This window comes from Chiroxiphia lanceolata, chromosome Z (assembly GCF_009829145.1).
Source record: "Chiroxiphia lanceolata isolate bChiLan1 chromosome Z, bChiLan1.pri, whole genome shotgun sequence".
Lineage (NCBI taxonomy): Eukaryota > Metazoa > Chordata > Aves > Passeriformes > Pipridae > Chiroxiphia > Chiroxiphia lanceolata.
The window spans coordinates 31,725,929-31,739,632 of record NC_045671.1 but is presented as its reverse complement, the minus strand read 5'-3'; the positions used below and the strand labels follow the sequence as shown (position 1 = coordinate 31,739,632).

Below are 13,704 nucleotides of genomic sequence, written 5' to 3'. Positions count from 1 at the left end.
TTAAATAACTCTTTTATAACAATTTAAGATACAGAGTAGCGGCAGAATCCCAAACTCAGTCCACTATTAACTATCTTATTAACTCTCAAAATATCTGACAAGAACATAGAAATGCACTGAAGTGCACTTGAAAGTGTAATAAATTTAGATTATGATCTGAGGAGTGGTTTAAGAAAACAAGTTTTCTACTCGGTGGCCATTTGCAGAAATTGTCCAGCTATAAGCATGGTTCTTTACTGAACACTCACATACTGTAAAAGCAGTAAAGTAGCAATGTTCCCAAGAGGCACAGTGACTACTGAACCTTCGTAGGGTTACAAGCAACTATCTTAGAGGTAGCTCATGACCATAATGTGTACTTTGCACTTTCAGAAAACATAACATATCAAAATAATAAGTCTTTGTTTACGTGATGATGAGGCTAGCAATAGAAATGCCTGAAAGAAAACATGGATTAGAAATGTATTCTAGTACAGGTTACTGAAAGCACCTGAGATTTAATGAACAACTCAGAAGCAAAATACTCCGTTGATAAAGTTTACAAATTACTTTGGAAATTTTATTCTTGTTTATTTTTATATTTTGATGTCAGCAGACCTGGTAGAACCTTTAGAAATAATTACAGTAAATTACAGAATGCTACTGGAATATTTCCAGTCTTTTTGTTGGTTTACTATTCTTTTTCCTCTCCCTAAACATTCTAGTGGTCTGCACTATACAAAAAGTCAGAAGCTAGTTGTCTACAAAAACCAAAACACTTACACATCTTTCAGTCACACGAATGAACTAGATCATTTAGTCTAATGTTTAGTACAGTAAGATAAAGATGACACATGACAAGTTTACCAGCATATTTCAAGTATAGATCCAGGTATACACATACATTAACAAATTCATCAATACATGGAGTCTTGTTGAAAATCTCTCTATAAAGAGAACATCTAATAATTGCTCAAAACTACACCCTTACTGTTGTGTATTAAAATATTCTGGTTTTATTGCACAGTGCCCTTCATAGTCCCCTTGTGCATTATTGTATTATTTAAAAGTTTTATTATTAAACATATCTAACATATAAAAACCCAAAAGCAGCATTCTCTGTGGGGGCGAGGGTAATCAAGAAGGACAGAGCATTGCCCTTTCTACGCACCATAAAGGTGCTCAGTGATCTCTGGCTCCATATGACAACTTCAGGGTCAGTCACACGCAGTCCTACTGGGAAGTCTTGTGGCAGGTTATCTGTCGGTCCTGCTCTGCTTGCGATTTATTTTCCTTGACAGTTCATTCTTCTTTCTGTCAGAACACTGTCTTTGCTTTCTTAGAAGCCACCCCCTTGGTCTCCCCACTGCTGTCTCTGGCACAGTTTCACAACAAAGCACATCACTAAGCCAAAGCCTGCTGAGTCGACTTTTCAACTGTGCTGCCTATCACGTGACATTCCTCCTCCCAAATAACAATTCGCTGTGGGTAATATGTTCCTAGTTACTCTTCAGCTTCCAGACTTGGGTCTCAGAAGAGTTTCATAATGACTATACACATCAGTTTTCTTATCTCACTGGGAGAGACTTAACAGAGCTTGCTGTTTAAAAAGTATAATTGTTTCCATGGTCACTTATTTTTGTGTCCATTAAACACATTCAAAGGTCTTGTGGGAGACTGTTCACAATAAAAGGGGCAAAGCTGATATACTTCTCCTTTTTTTTCTTTTCTTTTTTTTTCTTTTTAAATGTTGTGAGTGACTACCTAGACTATGCATTTGTCAAAACAAAAGACAAAACCTAGAAATGAAATATAGTACTGACATTTTTACAATCTTATCACACCTTGCCTTTCTGTATTTGCCAATTTTATTCAAACATAAGCTAATCACAAGTTTGTACAAAAAGTTTTAATGGTGCAGTTAACTTCTCTCTACAGCCTTTAAAGCCACAAGTTTATAAAACATTTACACACAAGAGGAGTAATTTAGTCACCTTACCAACACAAATAACAAAATAAATGCAAGACTCTGACTTCTCAGACAGTGAAATAAAAGGACAGTAGAACTCAAGGAAAACATCTGGTTTTTTTAACCGTAAGAATCCCAAAATTGAAATATTTCCATTATCCTCTCAGATAACTTAAAGAAAGTATTGTAGTGGTCCTATTTTAAGTGAAAGGACAGTAAAATATCTCCAGAAGAGATTCCAGGGAAAACACACTCTTTTCAAAAAATTACACTAGTTTTTAAAAGTACAGAGGGCATCATCATTTGTATAACTGATAGCAATGACTATTGAGGCTCAAGCGCTGTGTATTTAGGAATATTGCGGTATATGCTGCCACAGTCTTAAATCATCACCTTTTAGCTAAAATCTTAGATATGAATAGTTTCTTATCCTAAATATTTATTGAAAATAACCCCAAAAAGGTTTAACAAGAAAACAAAACTAAATTAAACTAGAAAGACAAAAAACTCTACTCCCTGTCCCCACAAATGTAAGTGAAACTTCACTGTAGGGCAAGCTTAGAGAAATAGCAGTGACAGAGATTATTTCTTTAGGTATACTTGAAGCTGTCAACTCAACATTCCCACTCTTCTGCCCTTTTTTACAAGCAAAGCATATGTACTGCTGCAGGCCAAATGCGATACATAGAGAGCCAAACATTGCAAGTGTTACCTCATTAGAGGTATCTTCCAGCTTGTTCTGGTAAGCTGTCAAGATACACCTCAAAGTCTCAAGGACAGAGCAACTTGGCGGTTTATCTTTGTCGTTGCAAGTGCCTGAAGGAAAACACAGAATGAAAATTAAGCCTTAAAGCCACAGAGAGAAAATTACTCACCCTGGATGAGAAGTATTAAAACTAGTCAGGGCTTCAGTGACAATACAAAATGCTGAACAGCAGCCTTGTTTGCCACAAGAGACACAGCTGAATAGCCACACTCTCACAGCAAATGTAGCCGAAAGACTATAAAAGCCTTAATTCAAGATATAGACCTGTAAATTCTGGATTACATTTACACTTTATGTATTTGGTATGCAGTCTCACATATAATTCCTACCGTGGTCAAGTCTGTGTTGTTCAGTCAGACAAGCCAACTTCAAAAACACACAATTAAACATTTTGAAAAGCATGTAGTCTGAAAGTCAAGTATGTTATACTTTTTCTGACATTATTTTGCTGTTGTGACTAGGCATGTCAATGCAGTACTTCATTCACTTAAAGCTTTACTGAGCCAAAGATCAAATCATTATGTTATGCTTGGAGAAACATAACTTAAAAACATTTTAAATTATCTTGAATTTCATTCCAAAGGAAATAATTTTTTAAAATTATTATCTGTCTACACAGTTCTACATAACTTTTCAATTATAAATCTAATATATCCATTATATACACACTACACTTATTTATTAAACATTTATACAGAGACTTCTGATCTAGTTGCCTTAATTAAGGACATATGAACAAGTCTGAGCATTCCACAGACCGTACCACAATGCACTAAGAGAGTAAAACAACACTATATTGATCAAGAGGTCACAACATGTCAGCTAATATTCAGTTTCCAAGAACAAACTTTTCTTTTATTTCTGGTGTTACATGTCAATACCAGATTATTGACAGATCATTGTTAGCATTGTTTATACTACTGTGCAGCATCTATAAACTTATTTTTACAGAGTCAGGGAAAAGCAAAATCTTAATAAGGGGACACCAGAGCCCTCTGAATCCTAAAGATGTCCCAAATAGCAATGTTACACTTAGAATCAATGTAAGAATTCATAAAATCGGACCTTTTATGAGAAGTTTAGATTTCACCTTGAAGAAAGTGACAAGGGACACGTTACTATAATTTTTATCACCTAACCACAGCTACAGCTATGCACAGGGCTCTAGTCCAGTCTCCTCAGTTACAAGACCACCTTCTCAATGCTACCCATTGTAAGAACATTTTGCAGTGATCCTGTTGCACAGAAAAAATTAACTACTATTCTTCCATACTTGTAGCTCTGGAGAAGCAGTAACTCACAATTCTCATTCAGTTTCAAATAATACCTATTAAGTCAATAAAAGCATTTTCTTCCATCCAATAGTTTTTATCAAGGTGTCTAAATAATGGGTCTTCATTTCTTAAGTCCCAACCTGCAATGCTGTCAAAGAAACATTAATTTACATCATGTTTGCCAAAACTAGACTTTTGCCAGTAAATTCTCCATGCTGTGATTCCTTGCCTTTGCTGCAATCCTACTTCCAGATAGCTCTGTCTGCCAACAGAAATACTAGATTCAACCTTTCTGCACTAGCTGAAAACAAGTCTGTGGTTAAATGTTGTCCATCTTCATACAACTATTCAGGAGACATGCAACATAATCCAAATGGCACTCTGCTGCTGCAGAGGCACTATGTCAGCAATATGCAAAAAAAAAAAAATCTGGAAGCATATGCCCAGTATTGCCTAAGAGTTTGAGGGTAGAATTCTGAGAAAATGCCAAGTTCAATAGAAGACTAGCAGGAAGTATACAAGTGAGTAAACTCTTAAACCTGCTGCTCTGGACTTTCTGCTAGTAGTACTGGGCCTGGCTAGGATAGAGTTAATTTCCTTCACAGAGGCTCATGTGGTGCTGCGTTTTACATTTTTGGCTAAAACAGTACTGGTGGCCTGCAGTAAATGGTGAGGCTAACTCAAAGCAGCTAACACTCTTAGAACTTTATACCCATTTCACTTTCTTTTAATATTACTACAACCACAATCGCTTTTTTCCTGAAATGGAGACAAATTTACCTGAGAACAAATCCTGTTGCTGAATAACTGCAAAATATGATAAACTGAACAGATACAAAAGGAAAGCACGCAAATGGCCCGATAACAATGCTGTGGAAAATTTATAAAGGTCACTGAAAAAGGAGAAGACATGGATTTATGCTTGTTATTTTGGTATGTATAAAGAAAAATAGCTTTCTAAAATTCTTTAATCTTAAAAATATAAAGTCTCATCTTCTCTTTCCTGCATAGTCCAGTAATCACAGTCCAATCAGCACTTAAGGGGCCGGATCTTTAGTATTGACAGATTTTTAAGTAGATCTCTCAACCCCTTGAGTTCGAAGTTGGAAACGAGAACAAGAAAGACTGCCAGGTCAGGTGTGGCTCATGTAGCCCCTCACCTGCTAATCAGACTACAAAGATTTATTTAAGATTTTTACTTTTACTGGCACCTGGACATTCTCATTTCAAATATAATTACAATAAATATTTTTTTGAAAATTTGAAGAAATATTGCTACATAATACATTCATAAGTACCCCAGAGTAATAATATAATAATGAAAAAGCATTAAAAACTAGATTTCACACTTAGAAGCATAGTAAATATGTAGAACAAATGTCTTAGTCAATATCTATTTTAATATTAGCTGTAAAGACTCAATCCACAGCACAGCTAAATTTTACTATCTGTCTCAACAAAGCCTCTGCAGAGATGCTAAAGCTTAAAAAAAAGACCTCTTTAAATAAGATTTTTCAAAGTTTACCTCAAACAAAGCAAATTAATACTGAAGTTACTGTTATAGAAACAGGTCAAAGCTGTTCTCTGCAAAGTTTACCACAAGGGAGAAAGAAAACCTACCTGAAAGACAATTACTGCTTTGGAAACTGCACTCTGGCAGCAGCATCCAGCTCCCGCCAGAATTGCTTAAGTCCCTCTGAGCATGTGGAACTTGGCAAGAATGTGGAAAACATACAGTCTTAAAGAGTTTTTCAGACTGATGTATCTACGGTAAATCTATAGGTATTGCCCACAGGAATTCCATGCATAATTACAGAATAAAACTGATACCAGTTCCCAAACAAAAAAAATCATATAGCCCATGTGAGGAAACAAATGCATCACAGATTCAAAGACTTTTAAGGACAACAGAAATCTCAGGAAGTTGTTCCTTTATTGAAATTTAACAGTACCAGGCTGAAAAAAAAAAAAAAATCATTTTGTGAAGACAGAAAAAAAATGCATCTTCATTTAATGATGTTATACAATCCATTTATGTCTACTGCTCCTAAAAAGTGCAAAAACAAATCGTCATGATTTACATAAAAGAAACCTGTTTGCTCTTTAAGCCACATTCTGCCTGTTTTCTTCCAGTTTACTTTCACTCTAAGTTGGAAGCATTTCATGTCTAGTATGTGTTATTCTAATAGGAATTACATAGAAATATCTTTTATACATTGTTTTAAATGAAGATTTTAAAAAGTGTACAACTTTCACCTGTAAAAAACTACTAGCTTGATGTTAAAGTTCAGTTTGTTTTTGTTAGCCACTAATTCAAATGTCTAACCAGGTAGCAGTTTGTTAAGTTTGATACATTACATATAAAGCCAAGTAGCAGTGACAACCACTGACTTACAATTAATTTTAATGAAAACAGAGAAATATTTGTTCTGTACTAGATCAAATGAAAGCAATATAGTACTGGTCCACAATCAACTGTAAAAGTATTGTGTTATATCAAGTGTCCTACACAACCTTTTTGAATTTATGACCTTTAAGTTGCTGAAGGTTGCCTGAGAATTTGGCTCAGTTCAAGCAAAACATCTGTTCCCTTTGCAGGTATACTGTAAGGACTTTTTTCTCAGTTGGATTTAGAGCACAGCAAGTAAGCCCTTTTCTGACCGGCATATACACCCCAGCATTTGTATATCGAGTTCTGGGCTGACAACAGCAGGTCCACATTCCGTCACCCTCTCTCAGCTAGCAAGGCCATTTGACTGCTGTGAGAACTGCTCTTATCATGTCATCAAATCAAAGCATGGTGAGAAGAGGGAATGCAAGAGGCATCTGCAGAATTCCCACAATGTAGTGACTTTGGAACATTGACAGATGCATCTGTCATTTTATACCTTCAACTAACCTGCTGTCCGCTGGCCTGACATAGCAAAGCTGTCCAAGAGTAACTCCAGCTCTCTCATGTTGTTTTCATACGTCTCTGTTAGAAAGACCTGGTGTTTCTTGGCCTTTATTTGACAGGAGATACAGACAAGACAAGGGGGGCAGGGAATGAAACACGTTAAAATAGTAAACAAAAAAAATACATATCACAATGGTATATTTGTTCCCCTTTAAATCTAAATTCCTGCTATACTTCTTATTACACATCTTCTTGACCGAGATACTTAACATGACATAACAAATAAGTAACAAAGAACCCTGAAACACACTTAAAATAAAACTAAAGACTTCAGATAGTCAAAAGAAAAACAAAAGATGTTTGCAGAAAAACTTAGTTTTGATCACCTTCTGCTTCAAAAATATCTTAATGAACATTAAATTGTGTCCATCTATGCAAGCAATGAAATCTGTTGTTACACCCTACAAGGACATCCAGAAAGACACCAAACTACTGGCAGACAGGCTAGAAATCCATGATTTGGCACTCAGTCAAATCCCACACCGACCCTCACTGCAAACCTGCCTACTTCAATTGTTAATATCTTCCATGCTAGACAGTGATTTCTTCAATACCAAAAACTCATCCTTATGCATGGAATATAAAGCAGCAGAGTTCTTCAACACCTACTACTGTATTTTCCAAAAGAAGGCAGTCCACTAAGTGCAGCCTAATGTTCAAATCAAGACACTGACTTTATTCTGAGGGCAGAAAGGTACTAAAGCAAATTTTTTAATTGCTACAATAGAAAGACTGTATCAAATCATTCCTTCAATCTATAACCAAGACTATAACTTGCAGTTTTCAAAGACATGCATCCGTCATTCCAGACAAGACCAAGGTCCTTTTGGGTATATGCAGTTTTAACTTCTCAAAGAAATGTACAACTTTAGCTGCTAACTGACAAAAAGTAATACATTTCAATAATTTGAAAAACAACCCCAAAAACCAGCAATAACAAATGAAAACCAACCACCTCTCCCCCCAATTCCAGAGGAAATCAGATTTAAATAATTTCACTATTTTCTTATGACAAAGGTTATGCTCAAAGATGTCTCATAACTTTTAACTGCTCAACTTATTTACATTCTAAATTCTAAAACCTACTTGAGTAATTTCCATTTCTACTTCGTAATGGAAGATTAACCTTTTATTATTGAGAAAAATCCTACTGTTCTCTATTATATCTATAAACTATTGCTTTAGTTATGCTTCACTGCATGTCAAAGGATGCAGGCATTTTCTCATGTGTGGGAAACATCCTCCCCATGAAAATTGTTACATATTGCTAGCATATAACTGTCAGGATAAAAACCCAAGAAATGCATTTAATTCTCTGCAGTGTTCTTCACTATTGAGCTAAATATTTTATAAATTTGCCTTACTCTTTCAATTTTAATTATATGTACTGTATATCAACTAATATATTATTCATATGTGTATTTCAGTGTTAGGTCCCCTGTAGCATTTACATGCCTTTTCTTGGGTGAGAGTTTGTACTACAGTTCATAAAGATTTTCCAAACGATTTCTATATATTGAAAAATAACTAGGTTTAATTCTTACTCCATAAAATTACTTATATGAATAGAGCTTGTAAATGCTAAGATCCAGTAAAAATATTTTATGGGATGCAAGCACATTAAAGTAATTTGCCCTCATGTACTGATATCATCCTAAAGACCTCACACACTAAAACCAATAAAATATAACAATATATAACATCACGATAAAAGAAATACTTTTTACATAAACCACGCCAGCACAGAGGTCAGAGCAAATCTTCCCAGAAAAACATCTTCCCATGAAAAAGTCAAATGTGAGAATTTCTTTCAATCTCCACATCCAATTTTTCTTTTTGTTTAGTTAATTTACCATAATTTAGTCAGTGTATTCCAGTCTTTTCAACCTTCACCACTTCTCCGTGCTTTATTTGCTAACTGCTCCTACACTTTCTAAGCCAATTTCAGTCTCTTTCTCAACAGCAATAAAGACCAAAAGGAAACTCCTTAGACTAGCCAGTTTCTCTACATTTTAGCTGCAAAATATTTGGCATCTTTCCATTTCGACTTCCATTTTCAATCACTGTCCCCATTATCAGAAATTGAAGAAAAAACACTGTAAACTACAGTGCTGAAAATCCAGGCACAGGTTAAGAGTCCAAAGGGTCTAATATTGATCTGATTTCTTATGTCTCATTGATAGGTATCTAATAAGAATGTATAGAGTCATAAAATCATGGAACAATTTAAGCTGACAGGACCTATGGAGGTCATCTGGTCCTGCTCCCCACTCAGAGCAGGGTGTGCTCCAAGTCAGCTTAGGTTGCTCTGAGCCTTGTCCAGTCAAGTTTTGAGTATCCTCAAAGATGGCCCTCCAGGAAACCGGCTCCAATATCTCACAGTCCTCATTGTAAAGTTTTTTCCCTCTCTTACAGGTAATTAGAATTTCCCTGTTTTCTCTCACACTTCCACTGCATACATCCAAGGAGAGTAAAGCTCCACCTTCTCCATAAGCACCCACTTGACAGTTCATAGCAGTAGCTGTTATCCCCTTAATCTTCTTCAGTCTGAACAAACACAGGGAGTATGCATAATGCTTCACTCTGAAAAGGAAAATTGAGTCCACAACTGTTGAGTCAAACATAATCTATTGCAGCTGCCAGATTCAACTATTCCAGGAGATACAGTTACATCCTTCTCAACAACTTCATCCATCAACATGTTTGTGGGCATGCTATTCCTGTAGAACTACTGGAAAAGTAGTGTGTTTCCTGGATTACTCCAAAAGGGAAATCACATAACAAAATTGCTAAAGCCTTTACTTAAAGAGAGTTTGCTTCACAAACCACATTAGTAGAAAGAGATGAAAGAATATTCGTGAAGTAAGGTTTCTGCTGACTTTGCTCTACTTCCTGCAGAATGGACCATTCTTGACCTTGGAAGCGATCCTCGAAAATGACCTTGAAAATCAAAGGCAAGAGGTCTGTACGGATACACAGGGAGCTCCTGACTAAATTAAAATATTAATAGGAAGCATAAAGAGGGCCGATCAGACATAGTGACCTGGGAAAAATACCTAGAGGGATAGCCTAGAGGGATATGCTTAGGAATGCCAAAATCCACCTGAAGTTGAATCTGGTATGGGATGTGAAGAGTAAGAGGAAAAGATTCCTGAAGTGTATCACTAGCAAAAGCAAGCCTAGGCCCACTGCTAATGAGGCAGCAATCTGATGACTACGATGTAGAAAAATCCTTTTCAATGCCTTTTTCACCTCAGCCTTTACTGGTAGAACCTGCCTTTAGGAATCCCAGGTCCCTGAGACCAGCGGTAAATTATTCTTGTGAAGTTTACGTGGACATGAGAATTTAAAATTCTCAAAATATACTAGGAGTGTTTCCTATACTCCCCAAAGACAATTCCCTCCTTCACAAAATATTCCACACTGGAGGACAGAAACCAAACATCATGGGAGCAAAATCATACTTTCTGAACACAGAATATATGCTGAGTTTTAGTTTATATAATGCTTCCCTTCATATCCTTAAGACAGCTCCTATTATGACAAAACAACACGGAGGATAAAATACTTCTGGCAGAAAACGTACTTGGCAACATATTTATTTAACCATCAATTTCAAAACATAACTGCACTTCTAAAGAAATTAAATAGAAGCCAAGCATTTTTCATGAAATGTACTGTATGCCCCCATCAGGAGAAAATCTTTTTTCCAAATACTTTGTATCCCTATCTATAAGGATAACCAGAATTACCAGTGAGTGAAAATTATTCCACTCACTGCCAGAATTGAGTTAGTCTTCCACAAGAAGGTATTTATATTTATCTGGGCAATTTCGTACTACCTTGGTTGTAGACATATTTTCCCTAACAACCAGTATTTGACTTTAGTATCTTTCTATAACCTATTCCCATACAGAAATTATGTTCCATTGTTTTTTTCAGCATTTTACAAAAGCCATAGTTGACTAAAATAAATGCAAACTCTATCCATACTTCTAGGACAGTCCACAGAACGTGATGCTGCAAATGTGCGTATCTATGTCAAGTTAACAATTTTTAAAAATAAACATGTGGGCAAGAATTTGAGGTCTTACCTTAATAAAACTCCAGCAGTAGTGCACAGGAAATTAGGGTCCAGTCCTACAATGAACTGCCATTATTCCTGAGGAACTTTCTCTACTTTGTTTACAGGTATAAGGTGCTCTAAGGGGTTCTCTTGCACATGGATTAACACACCCACTCACTTTGCAGTATAAATCCCATGTGGTGATGGCAGAGTAAATGCCAAAGCCAGAACTATCCACACAGCCACCAAGGAACAGTATGTTCAGACACCTCTTGAAAAGTACTTACGTCAATTCTTTACAAAAGTATCAGAATGTTTACCAGGCCTAACCTTAAGGGTAGCAAATCAAAGCATTTACAGAAATAGGTTCCAAATGACTGCTCCACAGTTCACAAAAAACACGTTTTACTCAAGTGATGTTCAGTAAAACAGAATAGTGACACAAATTTTAAAGAACCAGGCATAAATTGTAGTATAAAAACCAAACCAAAACAAAAGAAAACCCTTACTGACCATCTCCCTCCTTTGGCTACTGTCTATTTTTGCTCAAGTTATCTAACTACTGAATCCTTAATAGAGTTTATTTTTTTGTATTAGCTAGAATATTCAAAATTCTATAGAGGAGTCTATCCATGCGTACACTAAATACAATGTCTCAAGAAATTAAATATCTCTGAAATAAAATGAATAAAAATGCCCAAGTTTTATTAGAACTATTCTTGTCTTCTAAAGAGAGATTTGCAACAACCTTTGGTGGAAGAGAATGTTATGAAGTACCTCTCCAGGGTTTTGGGTTTGTTTCTTTTTCAAGGCAGAAAAAATTTTTTGAAAACTGCAACTTTAAAAGCATTTTTCAGATGTCTGTCTTACAACACTGGGACATCACAGCTTGAATGACCTCTTCCAGAATAAACTACAAAATTAGTTTCTTTGTAGATCATTTATGCTTCAGATTGACTAGTCTTCTTAAATTAGGACAATAACAGAAATAGCATCTAGGAAAACTCTACCTCTGCACTAAGGCAAGAAAAACAGGAATCAAGGTAACACAACATTTAATGGTCATTAGTGAAAAACTAATGAGGATTGTGTACTGGGGGGATTTTTTTAGTTTGGAAAAAAAAATGCTCTGTCCACAATAAATTGTCCTTTATATAATTATTTACAATAATTGACATTTACATCTTTGCCATCATGTACCAGTTTCTGCTCCATAGAATTTGCAGAAAAGAATCACAATCTTCAGAGTGATTCATTGTCTCTTCAGTCAAGACTTAAGACACTTCTGTTAAAGAACACTGGTTAACGCGCATATCCAGGAAACAGATTTTCAAACACTTCTGTTCTGACATTCAGCTTATGATAACCTACAAGGCTTTTACAGACAGCTCAGACATAAACAGTGCATGACTGCAGGTATGGCTGTAAGAGAAAGATTTATATGCCACAGGGAAAAAGACAGGTCGTGTGTAATCTATTATATCACTTTGTAATCTATTATACCACTTATACACAAATCATGCTGGTTCTGATAGAATCTACACAAAAGGGAGGAAATGAATATACACTTCTTCCAAGTTAAAGGAACTTATACTATATTACAATATTTTAATTATTTCACTTTCCTAATATGTATTCTGGTGTACTGGCAAGTTCTCCAAATTTCAATATGTGTTTCTCTTAAAATAAAGGTTTCACATCTGCTTGGCCGCTACTAAGAGCGTTCACTACTAGGTTCTAGAAATGTAAATATCCTGAGTAACTTAAAACTACTAAAGACACTTTTTATTCTTTTCTATGGGACAGGAATACAGCTGAGGCTGTTTCAATTTAAAGCAAGTCCTGAATCACAATGGTTACCCTTATAAATTCCTATTCTTGGAGCTAAACATTCCCAAAAACCCTAGCTAGAAATGATTACAAGCTTGAGACCAATTTCCTCAGAAAAACATAATGGAAATCTTGAGAGCCTGCTCATGCTGAACATTCATAAGCAATTTTGTTTGATAGCAACAGATCCTATAACATTTGATCCATGCAAATTTCTGGCAAACTTCTGTCGCATGCTGATATTTAAAATTACAAGCATCATAACTACTTTACTATACATTCAACTGATCCATTAAGGAAAAGAAAAGTACTTTTTCATATAAAGCTTCAAAAGAATTTCTTTGGTATATCTTCAAATTATTTTACAAACAAAAACACTAACTTGTGTGGTAACAGTACTGTGAGAAACCAATTTAAGATTATCAGCCTGAAGTGGAAAGGACATATTCAGGATGTCTAATAATAGTACAAAATATAAAAAAGTAATTAAGAGATGAAGAAACCAGGAGGGGGGAATTAAGGCAAGAGAACACACTGACATTTTCACACAATTTTAGTGTGGGTATAGGGAAGCCTAATAACAGTATACTGAATTAATTTCTGCTATAGCCTTCTGCTTTTTGATTTTGGGAAGAAAAACAACAAAAAAGCTGTCCAGACTGAGTAAACAAGACCACACACAGGCACTCCTGCTTCCCAAATAAATACAAAAGTCTTCAGGAAATATATAAAGCTGCCCAAGGTGATAAAAATTTAATCCCACATGGACCACTAATAGAACTCCTCAGAAAATAAGTATTTTTATTACCTTTTAAACCTTGTGGTTTAAAATCATTCCAGTAAAACAATTAAAACATGCCATGC

The 13,704-nt window shown here is 35.5% G+C and overlaps 1 protein-coding gene across 6 annotated transcripts in view; it reads right to left on the bottom strand.

Annotated features, from left to right (window-relative positions):
* Positions 1 to 13,704, bottom strand: part of CCDC171 (coiled-coil domain containing 171) — a 150,957-nt gene that overhangs the window by 93,988 nt on the left and 43,265 nt on the right. For all 6 annotated transcript variants that reach the window (XM_032676968.1, XM_032676967.1, XM_032676969.1 and 3 more), the window contains 2 exons: positions 6,888 to 6,990; positions 2,661 to 2,764 (listed from right to left, as the gene is read on the bottom strand). In XM_032676968.1, coding sequence (XP_032532859.1) covers positions 2,661 to 2,764; positions 6,888 to 6,990 — 207 coding nt within the window. The remainder of the gene's footprint in view (positions 1 to 2,660; positions 2,765 to 6,887; positions 6,991 to 13,704) is intronic.